Source organism: Bombyx mori, chromosome 13 (assembly GCF_030269925.1).
Source record: "Bombyx mori chromosome 13, ASM3026992v2".
NCBI classification, from domain to species: Eukaryota; Metazoa; Arthropoda; class Insecta; order Lepidoptera; family Bombycidae; genus Bombyx; species Bombyx mori.
In genome coordinates, this window is record NC_085119.1 from 1,613,943 (window position 1) to 1,641,267 (window position 27,325).

At 37.2% G+C, this 27,325-nt stretch overlaps 1 protein-coding gene across 1 annotated transcript in view; it reads right to left on the bottom strand.

Moving 5' to 3' along the window:
- The window catches only part of LOC101735558 (protein O-mannosyl-transferase TMTC1), a 153,758-nt gene that overhangs the window by 71,262 nt on the left and 55,171 nt on the right, over nucleotides 1-27,325 (bottom strand). The window contains exon 2 of the mRNA XM_038015019.2: nucleotides 22,703-23,048. Coding sequence (XP_037870947.1) covers nucleotides 22,703-23,034 — 332 coding nt within the window. The 5' untranslated portion in view covers nucleotides 23,035-23,048. The remainder of the gene's footprint in view (nucleotides 1-22,702; nucleotides 23,049-27,325) is intronic.

Sequence of the window (27,325 nt, forward strand, 5' to 3'; positions counted from 1 at the left end):
TCCACGAAGCAGTCATGCGCTCCGAATTAAGGCGCGAGACAGCCGAATTACGAAGCTTCTGAATTTCCACCTGACGTCTTTAGATAGAGAGTAGCTAGCACCCATTTCGTGAAATCTATTTACCGCGGTCACCGTTCCTATCTATTCCGGGTATTGCCATGGATATTGTTCGAATGTTCCGGCGAAAATGCAAGGAAGTCGTTTGAGCTATCGAGAAGTTGTATGCCTATTTCTAACGTGACACAGCATGCGTTTCGGTTTCAAAGGTGGAGGAGCCGTTGTACTGTAAAAATTGAGACCTAATAACTCATATCTCAATAAGTGTGATGACATTAACGTTGTGGATGTCTATGGGCTCCAGTAACCACTTGAGGTGAGCCGTGAGCTGGTCCACCCACTTAAAGCAATAAAAAAGATCTATTTAGTGGATCGCTCAATAGTCCCACACATGATGTGTATAGTACACCTCAATACCAATATCTCGAAGAAGAGACCCTCTAGACGTTTAGAGACGTTTTTTCCAATTGATTAATATGTTAAAGTATGTAATGACGTAAATTCGTGATATCAACTGGCTCTAATAAGATGGACCGAAAGCTTCTACTCATTTAGGATACTGGATAAAAAACCAAGTCTTTATAGGTTAACGAACCCTGAAAAACTTAAGGAGTCTGCAACACATTGACGACTTGACAATTTACTCTCCTCAAAAATGTTTTTCTTTCTTGTAATGTCAGCACTAACGAACGCACCCTTGAAGTCGCACACTACAATTTTTAAACAGTCTTTGATGCGAAACCTCAAATAATGAGGAAGGCCTGAAATGACCCCGGGGTCATTACATAAAACTTTCTCTCTATACTTCAGCCAGAGCAGCACTTGAGAAACTATTTATATTGCTGCCTTCAAACGAATCCAAATCTAAAATTGTGCGCATTAAAACTGGTTTTTAATTAACGGCGAATGTCAAAGCAAAAGTTTGTAATGAAGCGGTGTGTATTTTTCATGTTGTGCGAAATGGTTTAGGGAGATTTCTTGCTAAGAAAATAAATAAATATATAAATGATTTACGTAGTCGTTTCGACTTTGAAAAAAAAAACACCTTTAGCGTCTTACTAACTTTTAATTGAACCAATTAAAATTTACAAGCTTAATATATACATATTTCTTAATGAATTGACTCATAAATTGGCACCTAAAGTGTGAACCGTTTGTCACGTTAATAAAATCAATAACTATTAAAGTTGTTGGGAAATGCGCAAAACAAGGTTTGACAACTCTGTGCTTAGTGCGAGTTTTTTAACGTTCTCGATAGCGTAAAAGTTAACTCAAGTTTGTATGGAGTTGGAACGTTTGCCTATGTTTGCCACTAGAGGCACTGTTCCAGCTGCATACAGGTAACTTTTACGCTATCGAGAACGTTAACAAACTCACACTAAGCACACTGTACTAAACAATATGGCTTACGTACTTACTCATATAAACCCTGTAATGATGACTCATCGACAAATAGAATGGATCCTCAGACCATCATACGATCTAAGTATTCACGCCAAACGAATTTTAATCCAGTCAATTATCAGGGCTAATGTTCGGTATCAAAATTCAAAGCACACTCGCTATGACTGCCGCCAAATGACACAAATGCCTTCTCGAAGGAAATCCTGCGTCTTTTGGTATTCGGTCTAAGTTATCGGAGGATCTTGTCTAATTATTTGCCCTGTACAGAAGTGAAACCGTGCTAGTATGTTTCATGTAATTAACAAGCGAAGTATAAATAACTTTTTTTATTGCTTAGATAGTTCTAATTATTTAAGTATCCGTCTATAAATTAAAGAAAATTCGATGTTTAAAAAATGTTGTTGGAATAGATAAATAGACAAATACAAAGAAAGGATGCAATATTTATCTAAAATGAGTTGAGGTATAAGTGAGATTGGTCGTTTTAGAAAATAGGCCAGAAAATATGATTTTGATGATATGCACATTCTGTTATGCATATGCGTATGCACATTTTCTGCCGTGAAGCAGTCATGCGTTTCGGTTTGAAGGGTGGGGCAGCCGTTAGTCTATGGGCTTCAGTAACCACTTAACATGAGTGTTGTGCCACCAGGGCTGTGAGACTCTAGAGGTCCTACCATCAGTAAATTTCGTTTCCAATGACACTTTAATATCAGTTATGGGCGCTTGATTTAGGCATTTTGGTGATTATAAGCTCTTTAACTCACTCATTCAATCTGGTACGTAAGATTACTTCAAAACAGAAACGACAACACAGAACGGGCAAAATGGTAGCACCGACTTCTCCAGTAATCACTACCTTGCACTAACTTGAGTATCTCTTTAAGATATTCACTATTAGGTTAGTAATTCAGAAGCCAGGTAAAGATTAGAGGGTCCTAGTTGTCCTGACCTAAAGGATGAGAGACACAATGTTTTAACTGAAGCAACTATGCAGATGCACAAATATTGTTTAGTAAAAAACAAAATTTCAGCAGTTTTTTATTTTTTATTGCTTAGGTGTGTGGACGAGCTCACAGTCCACCTGGTGTTAATTGGTTACTGGAGCCCATAGACAACTACAATGTAAATGCGCCATACACATTGGACCTTGCGGTATAAGTTCTAAGGTCTCAGTATAGTTGCAACGGCTGCTCCGCCCTTCAAACCGAAACGCATTATTGCTTCACGGCAGTTTTATTTATTAGCGTATTTATTGATGAACATTTAACCAGATTTGGACCTTATGCCTGAGACCGAGTTTCGGCAACCACATTATATAATCGCTCTAGACTCAGAGCCTATATTATCTTTTGTCAAGTCCGACCACGAGTCGTCCATATACCACCAGCTACGCACGAGAACGTCATTGAAAAATTACCGTCAAATGGCTTGCCAAATAAAATGCAAGGCGGATTTCCAGCTGCGACAGCACTAGTTCATTTAAGAGAACGCCTGATACGTTTTATTTCGGATGCAAAATGGGAAGTCCCATTTAACGGTTTTATGTTTCCAGCTACAGCGTCTTGGCAGAACCGACCCGCCGACTGTATATCAAGCAATGTCGTACTAATGCTTGGCAACGGTGCCGCATGTGTTTTGGTCGCGTTTAAAGCTTACAGCGGACATTTCAATTGGATTTCTTGTTTTCGATTTCTTATTCTGATATTGTTTTAATTTAATTTAGAGTCCATAAGAGCGTGCAGATTCCAAATTCTTAGTGTCGCCAAATATCTGAATGTCAAAGTTTCAAAAATGATATCTGTGTAGCTAAGAACAGGAGGGTTTGGTCGTGAGTACATATTACGACATTCAAAACAACAGAATAGACTCAAACATCAGTTACATGATCCCTACGCCTTATACTGGCTAACGTATTAAAAAAAAGAGGCTGTCATTAAAAATTGTCTGACTTGTTGATTAAAAAAACCCTGTAATTTCAAAGTTTCATAATAACACCCGATTTGTGGCAAAAACGACAAAATGTGTAATGTCGTATTTAAAAAAAAAAGTTTTTAATTAATTTACGGTCTGTTCAACTATGAATATTTGAAAAGGTCATTAGAGTAATAAGGTGGTGCGGGACGGGTTCCATTAAAATAATGACAAGTGTACCCCAACCCCCCTCCTCCGGGCCTCCGTTGCCTTGGTCTCGTTAACGTGGCCACAAAGAATATTGGTCAAGTACGGCCTTTGATGTTGCAGAGGAAATATTTATTGAAATTAACCTTAAGGCTATTTGTAAGTTACACGCATATGGTCTCGAGATTTTTATTAATTAAGATTGGTTTCCGAAAAATTTGGCTATGGAATGAGCTCCTCTCTACAATGTTTCCTGAGCGCTATGACATGTTCTTCTTCAAACGAGGCTTGTGGACAGTTCTTAATGGTAAGCAGCAACTTAGTTCTGCCCTTGAAATTCCTTACGTCCGTGGGACGTATGCTCGTCTGCCTACTGGGGCAATAAAATAATAAAAAAAATGAAACTTGTTTAAGCTTAATAGCTTTTGAAGTAACAAACAGAGTATAGCCTCGCTTAGAACAAAAAAGATGTGTGGTGTCGTGGGACACCGGATAGAAACGAAGTTCCTTATTATAAAAATATAAATTTTAAGTTCTATTCAAGATATAAAGAAAATAAAACTGTAGGTTTCGCAACAACCCACGGTCACTCGGTAGCGTGCGAACTTATTGTGGTACACTTCATTCACGGTTGTTTGCATAAGAGTTAGTGTATTGCGAAAACGAACGCTCTGAGATCGTGGTCAATGAATGATAAAAAATTATGTTATTTTTTGTACGTTATTACAAAGTTAAGTCGTACATTGTGTGCATTACTAATAAAAATCTTACGTTACGGACGTTTTTTCCCGGTTAGGGTACCCCTCCGCATCATAAGGAACTTTGCTCCAAAAAAATCAAAATGAGGTAAAAGCCTTGCTGCTGGTAGGACGGACTGAGAACCAGCCCACTCGGGTATTATCACCACCTATTCCTGCGGCGAAACAGTCACACGATACTATTACTAAACAATGAGTATAGTGTGGACGAAGATACAACATGTTACCTGTACCTTAAAGTTCCTATTTGCTATCACGAACCGACTGAGAACATACTTTTCCATTCAAGGGCCTAAATACGCGTGATTCAAAGGAAACGTCAAATTTGATCTTGAGCTGGATTTGAGAGACAATTTCCAAATCTATAATGGCACATTGCTTTATTACTTAGCCATGAAAACAGAATTCTTGATATTTATTACTAATACAGAATGTCATGTTTACTGGTAGTAGGACTTCTTGTGAGTCCGCATGGGTAGGTACCACCACCCTGCCTGTTTCTGCCGTGAAGCAGTAATGCGTTTCGGTTTGAAGGGTGGGGCTGCCGTTGTAACTATACTGAGACCTTAGAACTTATATCTCAAGGTGGGTGGCGCATTTACGTTGTAGATGTCTATGGGCTCCAGTAACCACTTAAAACGAGGTGGGCTGTGAGCTCGTCCACCCATTTAAGCAATAAAAAAAATTTAAAAAAGTCATGAACAGAGAATCAAACGTTCTGCACTAACTAGGTCCAAGCTGTTGTGTGTTTACTATGTCATAGTCACATACAATAGCAGCATCATAGTATATATTATATAATTATACAATATTGTTAATATACTTTATTAACTAATAATTTAATAATAATTAAAATATATATTAACTTAGAATTTCATGAAGAGGCACGAAAATTTTCCCAGAAATCCGGGTCGCTTTGATAACGTTTACTAATGGTAGAGAATATTGCGAGCATACACTGATTGGTAACACGGTCCTGCGTATTTCTGCCACCAATTATATAGGGGCACAAACTGCAATTTTTGGCAATGATGAATCATGATTTATAGTTAATTTTATTCTATGTTATTATATATTTGTTATTATTATAGTAACTGTATTACTTGTTATTATTATAGTAAAATGTAACTGTTATTCTACTATATCTAATATTTAGTAGACACTGTTTTGATGTAGAGCATATTGCGAGCATACACGGATTGGTAACACGGTTCTACGTATTTCTGCCACGAATTATATAGGGGCACAAACTGCAATTTTTGGCAGTAATTTATCATTATTTATAGTTAATTGTATTCTATGTTATTATTTATTTGTTATTAGTAACAAGAAACTGTATTTCTAGTATATTTAATATTTAGTAGAGACACTGTTTTGATGAGAAAATGTTCAGAAGATTTTGGTTTATTGCTTAAAAACACAAATGACTGTCAAAGTACTACGTGATACCTGAAGCAAAAACTCTACTGTACCCCTTTTTTACGAAAATTGCGCGGACAGAGGAGTATGAAATTTCCTACACTTATAGAGAATATAGAGGAGTGTAGAACGCTAACTTTTTTTTAAATTATTCTTTAATAATACACTACATTAATAAAAAAGCATTACACACACACATTTACATATTATTATATATTCTTTGTTTATTGTTAAACTTTTGTTATTGCTTAAAGTCTGTGGTCAAATTAAAATAGGTTAACACTGTTTGTCTTTAATATTATAATTTGTCTATAGTGCAGTCTTAGCGAAATCTGTAATTATAGAAGTACCTATATAATAGTCCTTGACAATAGAATCTTAATAATGTTGAAACTTATAATTTCAATTGATTATAGTCGAATTTCGACTACCGCAGGACTACTAGTAAATATTAAAAATACATTCTGTAACAAATTAACATTAATAATTTGAGCAAATATTGTAATTATTTATGCAAATCATGTTGTTGGCGCCATCCATTACCAGACCGGATAATGAAAATGTTTGTTTATATTAGTTAAATGTTATTTATGTAAAATAAATTATTTGCGATTCATGTAAAATTCAGTAAAATGTTTACTCGGAATATTAAGCTACATTTCATGAACTATTTCGTAGTAATTTCATTTGTTTGTATAAAAGAAGTTGTAGTTGCTGTAAACATCATAAAAAATTAAATGGCTAACTATGTAAAAAACAAGACCTTTTGTAGTTTTCACTAATTAAAAAGGTTTTTTTTTATTGCCTTTTAGGCAGACGAGCAGCATACGGCCCACCTGATGGTGAGTGGTTACCGTCGCACATGGACTTCAGCAATGCCAGGGGCAGAGCTAAGCCGCTGCCTACCGAAAAAGTATCACAGAATTGTATTATATTTTCGTTGTAATTAATCTTACGTGTGAAAACCCTGGCGTATCGCCGACATATACGTTTATTCCAACAAATCATTATAAACATATTGAGTATTCATTCTCGTATCTCAATATGACTGCTGTCATGTAGACCAAAAGAAAACAAATAGCTTGTAGGCATCATATTATTGTAATTTCAACAACAGAACACACATTTTTATAATTTGATATTGTTACGCCAGTAAGAGTAACGCCATCTATCGCCGAATAACCGAACGAATATCGAAGGATCTAGTAGCATCTAGAACGAGAGAAGTACAACGCCATCTATTATCACATAGCGGAAATACACAATACTCGACTTTTGTGGAATATTCTCGATAATTCTAGGGCTGTGGTCTCGGCTACAAAAGCGTTGCAGAGATGGCACGCAGTCAGTCAGTAATCGGAACTACTCGAAGCGAAACATCGAACGGATCGCCTGAAGCGAAGTGGAAGAAGCAAATTGAGAATTTTATAGTGTTTGCGAGTGTTTTAAGTGTTATAAGTGTTGTGAAGTATAAGTGTTGAAGTGAACATTTATTTATCCCGAACCCGAGCGCGTAACAATATTGTAAATATAACAATTAAATGTGGACGTGAATTTTGTTTAGGGCAATCCTAAACATAACATTTTATATAATTGTTTTTAAAGGTGGGAACACACTAAACACTAATAAGTATGGCAACACAGTCAGTTGTAGTTGCACAAAAAACTCTGGTCGTACGCGCACGTGTGTACATCAAGAAATAAAAATCTTTCGCTCTGAATCTAGTTTTTTATTGAAGCTAGCACAAAAATACAGTCCACGGTCTTATCAGCCCACAGACGTCCACTGCTGGACGTAGTCCTCCCCACGCCTCGCCACAAAGATCGGTCTACCTGCATCCAGAGGATCCCCATGAACCTCAATAGGTCGTCGGTCTATCTTGTAGGAGGCCTACCCACGCTACGTCTTCCAGTACGTGGTCGCCACTCAAGAGCATTTCAGCCCCAGCGACCATCTGTTCTACGAGCAATGTGCCCTGCCCACTGCCACATCAACGTCGCAATCCTTTAGGCTAGATCTGTTGCCATAGTTGTCCTGCGAATCTCCTCTTTTTTTTATTGCATAGACGGGTGGATGAGCTCACAGCCCACCTAGTGTTAAGTGGTAACCGAAGCCATCTATTTACAAACGTGAATGCCACCACCCACCTTGAGATATAAATTCTAAGGTCTCAGTATAGTTATAACGGCTGCCCTCCCTTCAAACGAAAACGCTTGCTTCACGCTTGCCAGAAATAGGCAGGGTTGTGATACCTACCCGCACAGACTCACAAGAGGTCCTACCACCAGTTATTTCTGATTTGATCTCGCAGGGAAACTCCAATAAAAATGTTTCCAATGTTTCGAACACGCTCTAAGCAACCTTAATTAATTTAATTAAACAGTTACAAGATATTAGAAAGAGCCTACAATATTAGGTATCCTTTCATGCATTGGTCCCACTTCGATAAAGCGGCACGACACGAGAACCCTCTCATTGTGACGGCCGGTAACTACATTCCCGATACTGCGGAAAGAATGGAAAGCAGCCGACGTCGCCCCAAACACGTCGTTTCGGATCCTCCCGATCCACTAACGGTGCTTTTAGGTACCTCTAGCACCGGTCACCGTTCTCGTCGAACCCGTCACTTGCAACGAAGGGCTCGACGAGTAAATTAACCCTCAGACACAGCCCACTGAGTTTCTCGCCGGATCTTCTCAGTGGGTCGCGTTTCCGATCCGGTGGTAGATTCTGCGAAGCACGGCTCTTGCTAGGGTTCGTGTTAGCAACGTCGTCAGGTTTGAGCCCCGTGAGCTCACCTACTAGTTAAGGTTCCGCTGAAATAGCCTCTCAAGGCTATCAGCTAAGGTAGGAAAAAAAAAGAAAAAAGTATTGGCCTAAACGGAAATACCTCAGCCCATAAATATAATTCCCGCATAAAGTTTACACTATCATATTTTTTTCAGTTCCACAACGTCCACGTTCAGTAAGAAGTGTATTATTTATTCAAAACACAAACGGACCGGTCGAATTGCGGCTCTTTATCCTCCGGACATCTTTTACGAGCGTCCGAGAGTTATGTCCGGGCATTTGTCTTAATGGCGGATTACGTTAAGTGGCCGCGACATGAATATTATAACGATGGGTGTGTGATGAATATTATTGTTTTGCAAATAAATTCGGATAATAAATTAACGGACGTGTTTAGGTATTTTATTTATGATGCGAATATGTTATTGTGTGGGACCATTTGTGTTATTTTATTATTTAATGTGTGTTAAATTTAAATGTTTTAAAAGCACTAATAGTTTTTTATTTCTGTTACGCATGCTCTTGTAAATATTCCCCCAACCTAAAGTTTTTCGATTTTCACACAGCAACCTTAGGACATTTTGTAGACCAAATTCCAAACATCATAGATCATTTGGAGAGAAACAAAAGTTTCCCCAATAAAAAATCTCTAAAACTGACATCACGGCTGACATCAAAAGTATTAGAAGTGCTGATTACGTAAATACTAAAGTAATCTCTAGTTTTATTTTTTTTATTGCTTAGATGTATGGACGAGCTCACAGCCCACCTGGTGTTAAGTGGTTACTGGAGCCCATGGACATCTACAACGTAAATGCGCCACCCACCTTGAGATGTAAGTTCTAAGATCTCAGTATAGTTACAACGGCTGCCCCACCCTTCAAACCGAAACGCATTACTGCTTCACGGCAGAAATAGGCAGGGCGGTGGTACCTACCCGCGCGGACTCACAAAAGGTCCTACCACCAGTAATAAATTATTGTGTTGCATAGTTTAGGTATCATTCACAATACTGCTTATATTTTACTACACAACTGTGGCTTTAAGAACGTGCTTTTTTACGATGCGTGATCCGGAACGCACGACATGTTGGTAGGGATATAATCTGTGACATTATTAATGTTACCGCCAAAAGACCAAAAGATGAAAAAAACTTTATCCGAATAAAATGCTGCAAAAATGAAACTGCTATTACTTCGATTGTGGTGTTAGTTAAAAGTAGATCGGAAAACACGACTATCACTTAAAATAAAGAAGGGATTCTGGTGGGAGCCCCTCGCTACCTATTAAGTTTACCTCAGTATACCATTCCAGACAATTGTAAAAGCGTTAATAAAAGTTATCCAACAGATCAAAAGAACACGTTATTTTGATCTCAAATAAAATACTAATAAAGAATAGAAGTCATAAAGTCTCCCGAACGAAACAAAAAAGGAACATCTAAAAATAAACAAAGCAATAACATTGTAAAGCATAATGACTGTGATTACATTTCTCTTATTTTATTATAATTTACCGTCGTACCAGGCGGTACCGGAATTTGAAGACGTAAATCTTTAAGACGGAATTATTGAAACTAGATGAGACTGTGGAAGGCATAAAGGGCAGTTTCCGATACAGAAACAGGAACTATTTATTGGCATAAACACATTTAAAACATATAATATAAGTTTAGAAAAAAATACATTTTTATTTAGTTTCCGTGGTATTTCGTTAATCTGCATTGTGTGGCCACTGGCCGACCCCAGTTTTATTTCAACACCAAATATCACAGGCGTCAGGTGATAACTAATTGTCTTTTATACGTGAATCAGAATACCATTATGAAAAATAATTTTTCGCATGCGTGCTTTTACTATAACAATTTTATTTGGAATCATCATAAATAGATGACATACTCGTCGACCGTAGCCCATAGCATCAGTCCGTGAGCTTCACGCCGAATCTTCTCAACAGGTCGCGATTCTGATCCGGTGGCAGAAGTGAGATGCCAGGTAGGTGTCAGGCTGCGTTTGAGCCGCTTGGTCTTCTAAGGAGTCGCGCTGTAGCAAACCATCTCTGAGCTTAGCCCTTGAGTTCGCCAAGCGACAAGACCTCTAAACCAATCATGATCCTTCTATTCCAAAAAAGAGTATATTATATTTGAGGTAACGGCTACAATAAAATTGGTTCTATCGCACGTAATGTATGACGTGTTAACTCTTGCCCTGTGGTTCGCTCTCACAATAGTCACTTCCATAAACTGTATATCTGAGACGTTCAAATATTTGGGCAAACGCAACACAATGCTAATTGCAGCGAAACATGCGAACCACAATCGCTCGTGTATGACATTACTGTCAATTAAATATTTATTACTTGTTACCATGACTGAAATTTATACGTGAAACACACGTTCTTCAAATACCTTTGACTAAATAATTTGAATAAATTGTGATAAAAATTATGTTCACATTTTAATTTATTATTAGTGGCCCCGCAGTAGTCGAAATTCGACTTTAATTAATTGAAATTATAATTTTGAACATTATTACGATTCTATTGTCAAAGACTATTAAACGTCATTAATAACAGGTTTCGCCAAGAATACACTATAGAAAAATAATATTAAAGATAAACTACACTGAAGTATGAAACTTAATAAACTATAATAACCTATTCTCAATTTGACACACAGACTAAGCAATAACAAAAATTTGCCAGTAAACAAAGAGTATTTATATGTGTGTGTCAAATACATGGTAGTGTGTGTAATGTTTTATTTTATTTAAGGTACTATTAATGCACAATTTAAATAAAATATTAGCATTCTGCACTCCTTCTCTATATTCTTTGTAAGCGTGGGAAATTTCATACTCCTCCGTCCGCGCAATTTTCGTAAAAAGGTATACAAAGTTTTTGCTTCACGTATTAATATATAGATTACGAGTTAAACGAAAATATTTGTCATTTATTTGGTAATGTCCCAGTTTTGATGAAAAATTCTAAATAATAACAAAGAACTCTATCTTGGTACGAAAGAATTTGAAGGTTAAAACATTGCTACTACGATTTGGAATTCGCTGCTTCCATTATAATTATATATAAGAAAAATAACAACAGAAATGATTACACAAATTAAGGCTACAATGTCATTAAAATCCATATAGTTTTCGCCGTGGCTGCCCTTATTCACCAACCTTGCTGCTGCTGTAATATCCGAGCTGTAACACTGTACAGAGGTAATGGTAACAAAAATTAATAAATCAAAAACAAAAAAGCAATAAAGTATTATATTTCCAGTGAAGCACATCTTAGCGTCAGTACTGACTATTGCATGTTCTCGACTAAACGAAGTTTTTGATTGACTCTTGAACACATAGTGACCAGAATTTTGGTCGTGCTTTGAAAACGCAACCGTGGCAACATATTCTGTTACAAAAAGCCTTTGGCACTGTTTTAGATCGGAACAAGACCAGCATTTACGAAAATATACCAAGAAACGGTAATTGCAGCATGCGTTTTCTCATAGTTAAAGAATGACCGGTACTACTAATCCAATAAAGTAAATAATGTTCCTCAAAATGAAACCTTATAGCTGTTTTGTATGGATCCAAATTTCTCTTTACTGGTGTAGTAGAGGTAGCCATTGCTAGGACCGACTGCGTAGCACTTACGTTTATAATATTTTTATAGCTGCCCGACCCGCTCAGATGGCAACGAGATCCACTAAATAAAATATTTTCCCCCAAGAACGTTTGCGTTATACCACTGAGAGTGTCGTATTAGGACCAAGAGATGAATTTAAAAAATATAAATTATAATTGGTCGTGCGTGAATTTCTGGATAAATTAGTTCTATACGGATTTGAGCTTATGTAGGATCTTTTTTTTTTATTGCTTAGATGGGTGGACGAGTTCACATCCCACCTGGTTGTTAAGTGGTTACTGGAGCCCATAGACATCTACGACGTAAATGCGTCACCCATCTTGAGATATAAGTTATAAGGTCTCAATATAGTTACAACGGCTGCCCCACCCTTCAGACCGAAACGCATTACTGCTTTACGGCAGAAATAGGCGGGGTGGTGGTACCTACCCGTGCGGACTGACAAGAGGTCCTACCACCAGTATGTAGTATCTTAATTTGTAGTAGTCAACGGCCAAGGTATCTGAACTGAGAGAACAACTGCATTGAAGGCACCTACAGCTTAATTCAATAAAACTCGTTAATGAAACTAAAATAATACGACCTTTGTTGGGAATTTCACCAGCAATGTAACAAATGTGTATAAAAACCAATTTTTTGTTTATATTATTAAAACAATACTATAATTAAAACCACGCCTCAAAGTAGGCACCACTATCCCGTCTATTTCTGAGAAGCAGCAATGCGTTCCGATTTGAAGAGCGGGACAGGTGATGGATAATACTATTGAAACTTCAAGCTTACGTCTAATGGTTGTTGGCGGTATTAACTTTGTAATGTCCATAGAATTCCCTAACCACTTAACATAAAGTGAACTGGGAGATCTGGTGCAACAAAAAACAATAAAAAATTTGAACCTACCTTACCTTGACTTGATTTTCGCTTAAGGGGGGTGTATTTTGATACCCCTAAAATTCAATATGGCTTTTTTAATTTCCATTCCACGTGACCCCTACTGAGTCCGTGCCAGTCCTAAGTTATGTTTAGCCCAGTAAAGTCACACAATGTGGTTTCCTTTGCTCCGCTTGTAGAGCGGTTTTCATTGCGGCTTTTGACGCACAGATTTCGTGTCGAGGAATTTTCTGTGCTACAGTTAGACGTGAGACGAATAACAAGAAACCGCCTCGTCCCTTTTTCACGAGATATTTTCAGTGAATCTCTCGTTACACCGAGGATTGTGCAAGTTAATATAATTGTATTGTCTTTTATGGTTTAATTTCGTTTTTCTTTGGAATTTGGCGTTCTCACAAATTATTTTTATAAATCTCTTTCCTTTGTTTCCGCAATGTTTGTTTAAAGCAAAATTTACTCACAATTCTTCGTTGTTGTTTTAAAAAGGGTATAAAGTCCGATTTAGAAATCATGTAATACTAAGAAGTGAGCCAAAGCCACAGATATTAAAACACACGTTCTAAATTTCATTGGATTTACGGATATTCTAAACCTAAACTAAACAGGTTAGATCGTGATACCATCATAATTACAATAAAGAGGAAACTAATATTTATAGTTTGACAGACAAGACAGTAAGTGCCAGTAAGGAGTATAGGGATTTTCCAGCCCAGGTGGCACTTGTTCTTCCGTCCTTGTCGTATCGCTCTTGTCAGAGTGGTTGTGGTTGTCATTCAGTATCATTGTTGTGGGCAGATGCTACCGAGCAATCGCCAATTAACCCGGTTTAAAAAATAATAAAAAAAATAAATAATTTATGGAATAACCTCTGAGTACTCAGATAGGTTAGCATTTGAATCCCAAGTATATAAGAGAACTCGTATATTCGTTTAATTTTCCCAGCATTTTCGTATACAAATCCAAATATGGAGAACAACAAACTACCGTGCTCTATTCAAGGATTTACAAGGATAAAATTTGTGCGAAAATATAGTTATTTCAGTGTCCTGGATGTAGTCCAAGTTATATAAGACCTATATCGCGAAAGCTAGAGTTTTCGTTAAAAGGTTTGAACTGAATGCGACACTGTTACTATTTTCACTGTAATTCCGTGGACTACGGTTTTTTTAACTTAATTATAGAATTTTGTTCGTGAACATATTCATTACGTTTTACTGCTGAGTGCATTTTTGTATTTTTCGCTTCTAGTATCGTCGTTCACTAAAAGAGCTGAATTTCTTCTGTTGATATGTGGTTGTTCAAGTAAAGAAAACTAAACTTCAATTCCGCCTCCAATTAGATGTCTCAGTTGCATTAGAATTAATTTTCAAAGATTGATCCTGTAAAGATCAGGATGAGAAATAATCAATATGATAAAAATGAGTTTGGCGTCGGTGCACAAACACTAATTTCTCTTAAAACAGTATAAATATGATTAAGCAAGGTTGCCATGATGACTGAGTAATTGTTATAAGTAATCAAGCATATAATATATTGTAGAAGAATATTTGAGAAAAAACAAAAAAAAAGCCCGCTGAGTTTGTTTCGTCGGTTCTTCTCAGGACTGTGGTTTTTTTTGGAACTGGTGGTAGAGTTAACATTTTCATTTATATTTTGACATTCAACAAGTGTGTTATGCTGACATCCAAGTTGAAATAAATGATTTTGAATTTGAATTTGAATTTTGAATTATGCACCACATAGACATAATTGAATAAAGATAAGTAATTGTTTGTCACCACAATCGACTCTGTTTGCTATGCTGTGCTAAAATGCTAAAAATAGATTTGTAAAAATCTATCAAATTATTCTGTACCATTTCATTTTTGATTTCTTGTACAAAATCAAAGATAAAGACTAAATAGTAAAAAATTTAATCTTAAAAACAAATTACAATTAATTTAAAAATGAGATTCTTTCTATTTTGTCAACATGTATAATAAATAAAAATAGAATTCGAAATGTCTGTATATTGAAGAAAGTCATAAAAAGGGTAGTTTAAAAACAGTAATAGAACATAAACCAGCAGCAAAAGTATTTGTTTATTGTTAATTATTCTATTTGTTTGTTCGTCTACATTTCCGCAACTACTGAATTAATTTCAATGGAGTCATTCATTGATTAGTTTGATATAAATTTATCATCAAATTTAGGATTTGTTTCATTAAAATAGTCTGTTACAAACAAAAAAACTTTCGTAATTATTAGTACCATAACAGGAATTTACTTAAACACTATTAGATTTATTTATTGCTTAGATGAGTGGACCAACTCACAGCGCAGCTAATGTTAAGTGATTACCGGAGTCCATGGACATCTATATCGTAAATGCCGCTACCTACCTCGAAACGTGAGCTGTAAGTCTCAGCTTTTATAATACAACAGCTATCTTCACTCTTCAAATCGAAACGTACTACTGCTTCACGGCAAAAATAGGCAGGGTGGTGGTACCTACCCGTGCGGACTGACAAGACGTCCTACCTCTAGTAATTAGTTTATTATATTATAACAAAATGTATGTAGCAAATTTCAACTTGGCCATACGACGCTAAAGACTTAGCTGTCTGAGCAGAACCAGTACAAACGTCCTGGAGTAATTAACGGTGACCGCGCGGGTTGTAGCTAAGCCTCATGAGACGCATCGCTGACTGCTTTTATTACCTCGTTACTGGACTTAGGGTTCGAACACACACAAAGCTACACCAACAGCTATTTTACGGTTTTGTGTCTTTTTGATCTTTTTTATTTATTGCTTAGATGGGTGGACGAGCTCACACCCGACCTGGTGTTAAGTTGTCACTGGAGCCCATAGACATCTACAACGTATATGCCGCCACCAACCTTGAGATATGAGTTCTTAGGTCTCAGTTTTTGCAGTACAATGGCTGCCCCACCTTTCAAACCGCAACGCATTACTGCTTTACGACAGAAGTAGACAGGGTGGTGATACACACCCGTGTGGACTCATAAGAGATCCTACCACCAGTAAAGCCACCAGTATCTGCCTATTTTATCTATCTGTTTTAAATCTAAATGAAATTTGCATTCTGCTCAACAGAGAGACTGTGTCACTGGAAAGGGCCTCTGCAAGCCATATTATTTTCCTCTCACCTGCTTATAGTATAAGTACTGAATGCAGACAGTATAAAGCTATGAAAATATCTGTTTTTTTTTATATCGTTAGCAATATTGAAGTTTGACTTAAACACATGTTAGCTATTTATTTTGTTCTAGATTTTATTGAAAAGGTTAATTTTTAATTAAATTTCTTCCGTAAAATTATAATTTTCTGTAATCGGTCGATTTCAGTGAAATCGTTTCATTTTTTTTTTTTCATTTAACTTAAACTTCCGAGCATCTATATACATATTATATGCGATTTTTATTTATTACATTTCCTTAAAAAAAATTAGTGAAAAAACACGTGTGGTACACGGAGACCGCCGCGGTAAAGCTATTGCATAGCATTTTTTATCAACTTATGCAATTATAAATCGACAATAATAATTTGATATTAAAACAACAATAAAATAAGACCACGCTATATTTATAAACATTAACAAAAGCAAAACATTAACTGTCCCCTTCACACTCATAACCTAGACCGCGCGAGGAAGAGATGGGCAGACTTTTCATGATATGCATGCGGCAGTGCAACGTCACACCGCGCGCTTATTCACAAACACTACACAAGCGTAACGTGAATGTGTTGAACGCGAGCTACATAGTAGGCGTAGTGGGGGTGTCAGGTTATTTTCGTTACGGAATTTCTTGATTCAGTCGCCGCGCTCAAGGCCCGCGATAGAAGCTATGCAATAGCTTAAAAAAGATTTTATAAAATATCCTACCTTTTCATAGCAGTTCCAATATTACAAATCTTCAGATAACGTCATAAATAAAATGCACTGTGATACATAAAAGATTAGCCCACACAGATAAGAACAACGAAATTAAATAATTATAATATGAACAGCTCATCGCTTGTACTACGACGTACACGATACTGAACCCTGTAATTACGCACTGCTCGAGCGTGGAGCCGGCCAATTGATCCCCGATTGTTCCCACCGTCACATCGATACTAATATAGCAATTCGATTAATACATGTGAATTACTAGTTGTGTTGGCATCGCGCAGTGGGATACATCAGGCGTGGTGGCGCGTAGCTATACCGCATGCATCGTTATGTATAGCTAGCCTTCAGTAGTGCGACAGTGGCTTTGATTATTTAATCAAAGGTTAGCTGAGTTATTAGATGAACGCAATCGAGCTTTTGACGTCATCCGTGAGAATAAAAATGCTATTTGACAATTATGTTTTAAGATTAACTTTTTTAATTTTTTTTCATTACTTAGGTCGGTATCCATAGACACAAACAAACTAAATGCCGCCATTCACTTTGAAACGTAAGTTCTAAGTGTCAGTTTTTATGACAACGGTTAGTCTTTAGATTAGTTGTCTTTATTAAAAATATTCTGCTCATTTATTAATCACCCTTAAGAATAACTCTTTCTTTTAAATTGCTTTAATAACTATTATTACTTACAAAACTCAGGTCATTCTCCGAACTTCGCAAAAATTAAAAACATACTCTGCAGATTTAAAACGATATTTCAAAAGCAATAAGTAAAAACAACCCCACACGCAAAGAGCCAATACGAACTTCATCACAACTTCAATATTTCGTTTTACGACCATGTCCCACTGGATTCTGTGTAACGTAGATGTTCAAATCACTTCCTTTATAAGTTTTTAAACTAGTAATACTCGTTTACAACGTGGAAAAGTGTCATAGCATCGTTAAGATTTAGCTTTACACTAGCTTTTTATGGAGCCGGTGCTTTGGTTCCGAAATGATGAGCTTAACATTTTGTGTTATATTTCCGAAGAAGCTATCAAAGGTCGGTAAGCCTTCTCTAGCCGATTTCGAAATATAAAGACGATATTTTTTGCATACAAAAATCAGACTAGCTTACAGCCAGCCTAATAGTAAGTAGCAACGGTCGTGCATTTTCAAGATATGTAGTTATATAATAGTTTTTTTTTTATTGCTTAGATGGGTGGATGAGCTCCCAGCTCACGTGGTTACTGGAGCCCATAGACATCCACAATATAAATGCGCCACCCACCTTGAGATATAAATTCTAAGGTCTCAAGTATAGTTACAACGGCCCACCCTTCAAACCGAAACGCATTACTGTTTCACGGCAGAAATAGGCAGTGTGGTGGTACCCACCCGCGTGGACTCACAAGAGGTCCTACCACCAGTAAAAACTAGTTTGAAGAACTCCATGGACACTCTATATAGGATTTGATGGTGCCTGACTTAAACGATCTCTGGAAGCACACAGCTTATGAATACAGCTATTCAAGGTACATGCGATGAAAAATAGTAGTCTGACGCGTATTTTTTTTCCCGAACTGTTCTTGTAGCCTCGAGGGGTTATATTAAATTCACCGAGTTAGTAGGTGAGATCACGGGGCTCAAACCTAACGACGTTGCTAACACTAACCCTAGCAAGAGCAGTGCTTCGCAGAATCTACCATCAAATCGGAATCGCGAGCCACTGAGATTGCCTCGGGCGTGAAACTCAGTGGGCTGTGTCTGTGGGTTAATTTACTCGCCGAGCTCTTCGTCGCAAACGACGGGTTCGACGAGAACGACAACCGATCCTTGAGTTACCTAAAAGCACCATTATTGGATCAGGAGGATCCAAAACGACGTGTGGACGCCTATTATCATCCCAAAGTGAAGACCAACTACCTATTTTGATACATGAGATGGTAATTTCAATGGTATTGGATGCGTTCTGTCCTTTAGAAAGCACAAATGCTACGCAGAACTAGTAACAAAATCATGGTAATTTTTTTTTATTGCTTAGATGGGTGGATGAGCTCAGAGTCCACCTGGTGTTAAGTGGTTACTGGAGCCAATAGACATCTACAACGTAAATGCGCTACCCACCTTGAGATATAAGTTCTAAGGTCTCAGTATAGTTACAACGGCTGCCGCACCCTTCAAACCGAAACGCATTACTGCTTCACGGCAAAAATAGGCAGGGTGGTGGTACCTACCCATGCGAACTCACAAGAGGTCCTTCCACCAGTACACAACAGTATACAACACAAATCTACTACTGCAATCTTACTCGTACACATAGTGGCAGAAAGAGCTTGTGTAAATGAGTATAATTTTTAATAACAGTCATAATAATTAACTTCAAAGATAAAATTTAGTATCGTTATATTTCATAAGCATTATTTTAAGCACCAAACTAAACCTCAAACAGAAAGTACTCTAAAGACTATTATTGCTTGCGGTGAGCTTCTATGTTTGTCTTCAGTCTCAACTTGAACTTTACACGTTACGCTCGTTCTGCGGGCCGTCTAGAACTTTAAACAAGTTTCCAGTTTGAAGACAAAGTACTTATGCGATTTAAAATAGGATCCTTTTCGGAAAATATGTCGTGAGGGTTCACGGGTACCGTAAGGATGCCAGAATGGTTAACGTAAAACACCTATCGCCATTTTATTATTACCTTTATCGGTTATATTTATTGCTTATACAAGTTTACGAGCTCTCGGTCCGTCTGAGGTTAAGCTGTTACCGGAACTTATAGACCGCCATCAACCTTGAGACAGTCCCAAGTCTCAGTTCTATAGCATAACGGCTTTCTCGTGCTATAAGTTGGAACGCATTACGGCTTCGCGGCAGAAATAGGCAGGGTGGTGGTACCGACCTGTATGAGCTCACACGATACCGATGTGCTTCTTAAGAGGTAGTTTGTTGCCTCTAACATTTCTGATCCAAGACCAACTGCGACCATACCCTGTCGCATACAACCTTCGAAAATAATCTCTAAAATCTGTACGGCACGAAATTAAAAAGAATTCCTCCGAACTTCTTCCGAATCGACAAAACAGATGAATACCCTCAATATCCTTTAATAATTTCACATCCAGCTACCCTCCATTGTGCTTATGACAAAAGAACAAAGCGCCGGTGTTTGGCCCCGAATCGATTCCGCCGCAGATTAGCATTCCATTGTATGATTGATTGGACACAATGCGTGGAGCCCGCTCGTTTGTCCGACCACCCTCATTATAAATAATAAACATTTCGGAATGTACTGATAATGTACGATTTATTTTTGTTTGAATGTAAATGTTTGAAATGCCTAGCTAGCCTTTTACTGACAGGGCATATCGTAAGTACGGGTAATGTTATCATCTCGATTTCTGGTATGGAATAACCACGATTTCTGGTTTAAAGGCTAGAAGGATACGACTTCTTCAACTTCAACCTCAAGATGATGGCGCTTGTTACTTTTGGGCTTCGAAAACCACTTAGTACCCAGGTAATCTACTGTCCCGTCTACGACAATGTAGAAAATTTTTTATAACACATGTACGTATTTTTTTTTATTGCTTAGGTATTGCTTTGGGTGAACGAGCTCACGGCCCAAACTACATTAAAAAAAAAATCGGACAAAGCAAAAATTACGTATGTATAACATTAAAACATAGTTGCACGGTCGTAGCTGACGCCACCTGCAGGCCCGCCCATAAATTACGATAACGTGAGCCTCCCCCGCCCGAACAGCCCTTATCTCGTGAATTGCCGAATTCGCACTTCCACGATGTGTATTTATTACGTTTTGAATCATCGCGTGTAAAAATCACGAACGTTATTTTTCGTGTGCGATTTATTCAGCTTATTTTAGAAGCCTTCATACTTTAAGCAGGAAAATCGAACATTCTACCCGCTTTTACCGCACGTCAATTAAAAAAGACATTGCATTAATGCAATTATCGAACGCAATAATGCAATTATCGAATTCGCACTTCCGCGATGTGTATTTATTACGTTTTGAATCATCGCGTGTAAAAATCACGAACGTTATTTTTCGCGTGCGATTTATTCGGTTCATTTTACAAACCTTCATACTTTAAGCAGGGAAGTCAAACATTCTATCCGCTTTTACCACACGTCAATTGAAAAAGACATTGCATTAATGCAATTATCGAATGCAATTATGCACTTATCGAATTCGCACTTCCACGATGTGTATTTATTGCGTTTTGAATCATCGCGTGTAAAAATCACGAACGTTATTTTTCGTGTGCGATTTATTCAGCTTATTTTAGAAGCCTTCATACTTTAAGCAGGGAAGTCGAACATTCTACCCGCTTTTACCACACGTCAATTAAAAAAGACATTGCATTGATGCAATTATGGAATTCAATTGTACTTTTGAAGGTGTTCTGCGGCGTAAACATTCGCAAAGCCTTCTGTTACTGGAGTAAAAGTAAATGATCATTAGCTTGTATATTTTTGTTGTTGTTATTTGTTTGCGTTGTTGTTGAGTTTTTTTTATTGCTTAGATGGGTGGGCGAGCTCATTAAGTGGTTACTGGAGCCCATAGACATTTACAACGTCAATGCGCCACCCACCTTGAGATATAAGGTCTCAAGTATAGTTACAAACGGCTGCCCCACCCTTCAAATCGAAACGCATTACAGCTTCACGGCAGACATAGGCAGGGTGGTGGTACCTACCCGTGCGGACTCACAAGAGGTCCTACCACCAGTGCTTGTTAATTATTCAGGTAATGTATTAAATCATGGCTATTCATGCCAAATATCAGTACATTAACATCATATTTAGCAAATTAGAAATGTTAAGTACATACTAAACGACACCCTAAATGGGGATGACAATTTAATACAATTTGTATTTAAGTGCTATATCATAAAGCCTATTATTCTACTTAAATAAAAAGTAAAGCTCTTTTTAGTATACCCGTATTTCTTCCTCGATTTTAGTTACGTGGAAGAAACGATGTTAGCGATAATACTACGCATCATATTACCATTATCTATATCTATATATTAATACGTGAAGCAAATACTTTGTACCCCTTTTTACGAAAATTGCGCTTACGGAGGAGTATGAAACTTTCCACACTTATAGAGAATATAGAGAAGAAGTGCACAGTCCTAATAAATTTTTTTAAATTATGCATAAAAATACATTAAATCAATAAAAAAAACATTACACACACTACCATGTATTTGACACACACAGATAAAATATACTCTTTGTTTATTGTCAAACTTTTGTTATTGCTTAAAATCTATAGTCAAATTTAGAATAGGTTAATATTGTTTATGTTTAATATTATTTGTCTATAGTGTAGTCTTGGTGAAATCTGTGATTATAGAAGTATATTTTTCTTTTTCTTTTTATTGCGTAGATGGCTGGACGAGCTCACAGCCCACCTGGTGTTAAGTGGTTACTGGAGTCCATATACATCTACAACGTAAATGCGCCACCCACCTTGAGATATAAGTTCTAAGGTCTCAAGTATATTTACAACGGCTGCCCCACCCTTCAAATCGAAACGCATTACTGCTTCACGGCAGACATAGGCAGAGTGGTGGTACCCACCCGCACGGACTCACAATAGAGCCATAATAATGTTCAAACTTATAATTTCAATTAATTATACCGAGGGACCACTAGTAATAGTAAAATTGCGTAGAGGAATTAAAGACAAAGTAAAGACTCACCTGAATGATAAAGTAGTCAAAGGCCTGTATGACTTATGACTGTTCACGTCAGCCATAGGCGAGCCCCAGAAGTCATCCAGGAACAACTGCTTCAAAGAGTTCGTGCCCACGACGTCACCATTCGTGACCACAGCCGGGATGTCGTCATGCACGAAGTCGCCATGTAAACTGTTGACGTAGCTGAGAACAGCTGTGGCGGTGACCATGGCGTAGATCGCTAAGTCGCTGCGGGACTTCTTCGGTGGGTGCTCATCGCGGAGGGCCGTCAGAGATCGCCGCTTCATCTTGGGGCTGGTTCGCGGTTTTATGGTCACATTTCTACACTTGCACATTTGAAAGTTTTTATCTGAAACAAACAAAATAGGAACAATAAAAAAATTATTCAAAATACTGGAAGAGATTTCAACATGAAATAAGTAGTTCCCTTGTACTCTGTACCCTTATTGCCGTGTTTCTTCTAACAGCTGTGTGTACAAAATATATTAAATAAATAAAATAAAAATAAATAAAAGTTTTGAGTAGGCTTAATTTGAATTAGTCGTAATGGATTATTAATCTGAGCAAATCAGCTAGCACTGATTAGTCTTCTGATTATTCCCGATTCAAAGACACCCTTCGTTCCGGCTTAAGAATAGTAAGTACATCTACTTGATATCCTAATGTATAGGCGGCTTTCGTGTTCTAAAGCTGCTTTAAAGCTGTTATAGGCGTTTAACGTCAAATGATCCGTAAGATTATTTAATTATTTACGATAAAAATCTGAACTGTTCATTCAAAACAGATTCTTTAACCGAACAACAAGATAATTCAATTTCTCATTTAATATGATGTGATGCAAAAGCAAAAAAATGTCAAAGCATTTTTAAGAGAAAACAGATTAGAAAAAGTTAGACAAGTGTGTTAGACTTGACGCAAATGACGGTTCCGTATACATATATTTATTAATATTTTGTGTCATTTTTATATTTTTTTTATTGCATAGATGGGTGCACGAGCTCACAGCCAACCGGATGTTAAGTGGTTACTGGAGCCCATAGACATCTACAACGTAAATGCGCCACCCACTTTGAGATATAAGTTCTAAGATCTCAGTATAGTTACAATGCAACGGATTGCAATTAATTTTCACTTACTGGAACCGGACGAAGGCACTCGTGGAAGCTTACTGTATGATTACTCTGTCTTGTAAGGCCTTGCGGGTAGTTCCATTGCCTATTTCTGCTGCAAAGGTGTCAGTTTGAAGAACGAGCCAGCCTTTATTTAACACGATTGAACGTCCCCGTGCCTTAAGGTCGGTGACGGCTTCAAATCGCGATGTGTTTATAGCCATATTTCTACTCTGTACCAAATCGTGAGCACGTTCGAAGATCTACATACATACTTATTAAAATAAAAACACACTTTTCGATTTATGTAAATTAATCTCAAGAATGTTTATCTTGTAAGGTTGACTCGTTGGATATCTCTGGGTCTCCGGAGAGACTTTGGTTATCTCTGTATTATGTACCGTGTGTTCCATGGAGAGTGGTCTGAGGAACTGTTTGAGATGATCCCATCATTTCATTTTGCCATCACACCGTTCACCACTAGAGTAGAGTTCATCCATACTACCTGGAGTCATTGCGGTCATTCACAGAGTGTTTCCAGCGATCTTTTTTACCACGTACCATCCGGCTTTGGATTGGGCTCCCCTACAGGGTGCTTCCCGAGCGTTATGACATGTCCTTCTTCAAACGAGGCTTGTGGAGAGATCTTAACGGTAGGCAGCGGCTTGCCTCTGCCCCTGGCATTGCTGACGTCCATGGGCGACGGTAGCCACTCACCATCAGGTGGGCTGTATACTCGTATACCAAAGGGGCAATAAAAAAAATTGCTTTTGACTTTAGAAGGGCATAATATTTCTCCAAACGATGTATTCAGGTCACCGACCATCATTCGTTATTTTTATTATTTATGTACAACAACTTGCGGCGATATGCTGGGAGAGATTGGATGCGGAAGGCGGAGGATCGTTCATTCTGGCGGACTATGGGAGAGGCCTACATCCAGCAGTGGATAGATACAGGCTGATGATGATGATGATGTACAACGCAATCACGTACGCTTTTGATCTCTTCATTTTTTTTCACACCACAGTTACATTGATGGCGTGACACCCCTAATTCAAAAATATTACGTATAATTTCATCACCAGTTTTGGCAGACGGCTTCTCGGATTTCATCACTCATGGACTGACTATTGAGAAGTTCTTACAAAAAGACCCTAAAGATCTTTTTTTTGTGACAAACGGTTAGACAGGACTAAAGGTTCCTTTTTGTCCTTTAACCACGGATCCCTGTTAGATTATCCATTATCAAGGAAATCATAAATGTTTTAAAAATTTCTTAATTCATAACTTTTTTGTATTAACTCACAGAATGGATTTCTCGGAATGTCGTAATATTTCGCGTATTTCACGATCCAATAACTCAATGAGATTTATTGGATTTGTAACGAAACTATCTATAATTTTAAATAATTGTTTCAATTGTATTTAATCGAGGTCTATTAGTTTCAAGAAATCAGGTTCGATAATTTATAGATTTTGGAATAACCGGTAGCCTAGTCTTTAAACTAAAATTTATGAATTTTCTCATTAGAAATAGGGAGTAAAGAAGCTATAGAAATGGCAATAAGTTCGGAAATAAACAAAAAACGGTATACGCCTTATTGCAGATAAAGTTCCAATTAGATACGCATCATAACGCTTAAGCCTGGAGCGTGATGTCTACAGGAATGAACAAAAACTGAGTACACGGAACGCTTAGAGCAGACGCTTCCAACGTTTTTGTCTTTCGTAGCGAATGCGTATTTTTTTAAGCTCACTCTCTCTCGTAGATCCGTTTAGGAATTGAGGAACAATTTTTAATAAGTTCCACATTCGGAATTACATTTTGGAAGCGACCGGCCCAATAAACAAGACCTACGGAACTCCATCACTTTGTTCCCGCCGTGATGCCGAGACGTTAATCTAAATAACTATTTTTCAATAAACCCTGCAGGCAATATAACTGCGTTATGAATTTTTCGTCGGGCCTACTCAGAGCTCAGTACGTGCCGCAAATATAATATCGAGGAGCGGAAAAAAATACGACGGAATTCGGCTCCGGTCGCTTGCTACGTGGGCTCTGTAGTTTTCATTAAGTTAATTTATTTATTAATATTAAATATGTAGAACTAATAAAGTATTTAATATTAAAACCTTCAGTAATATACTCATGCCGGTATGAACTGGGGCTCAACATAAATAAAAGGCTTCACCGAAATACAAATTAAAACCCAATTCAATTATTAAGATATTTATTATAAACTGCTGTTTTATCGTTCAATTTTTCGCTCTCTTGTGGTGTTCCGCTCGTAGTTTCTATTCGAACAAAACTGCCTTCACTTCACCTACGTCACGTCTTTTCGACTGTCTACAATTTTCCAGAACATTCTCGACCAAACGATGTTCTAGAACATTCTAAAGACTTTTTAGTTATTTCGATATTCGTTTTGCTATCTGAGAACAGATGGTATTACTCGTACCAATATAACAATAATTACTACATAATATGTCAAGCTCACATAACTAATGGACTATTATAGCAAAAAAACTATAGTGATGAATTCGTTGTCGTAAATAAAACAACAATTGGTAATTATTATAATTTGACTATTATAAAAGTATCCTTATGTCATTAATCACGCAATTCAATCTAGCCAATTGATACATTATCACTATTATAGAAATATAGTTGCGTAGCGTACGTATTACGCAATTTTATCGGCCGCATTTTGCGATACCGATACTGTACGTGCTCGAAAAAATTAACTAATATCCCTTTTTAACGGACAAAGAAAACTGAACAATTTGATTGAATTATCAATAATTAATTGCCTGTTCACAATAATATAATAGTATTGATGTATTCTTTCAAGTCATTAACAAGGTCATTAAAGTCATTCATTTTGACGTGACAACGTCTTATAATTCGATGGAGCCGGCTGCACGCACGAAAAAACATGACTCATGCGGCGTTACCTCGCTCTGAGGCGATGTGAGCGATGCATCCGCGTGGACAGCTGCTATACAATAACACATTTACATGTTATCGTCAAGTATGAAGTTCAGTGAAAAGTCAATTGTTTATAGAAACGATAATTGAAAAATGAAACTATTCCATCAATATTTTCTTATGACGTTGTCACGTTCAACTATCGTCAGTAAACCGACTTTACAGACAACCGATTTTTTTTGTTTACATTTTAAAGTTTCCGATATTTCCAAGACTTTGCACAGTAATTAACGGTAGAGATTATGAATTATATTTACATAAAATTAAATCGAAGAAGAGTTTAGAATCATATTTGCGACTCGCAATTTTTTTTAAACTCGGTTTAGAAGGTTTCGTAATAGATAGAACGGAACTCCAAAAATTCTCATCGCGTTATTCGGCAAGCACTAAATATAAATATCTCGAATTTGCGGCACCCAATGTACGTTGTACGTGGCCTCGCTTCGTATTACAGCTATTGCTGTAAATCATTGAATTTTACAACGTAAACAAATTTATAAATTTCCTTTTCTTGGATAGATAGAA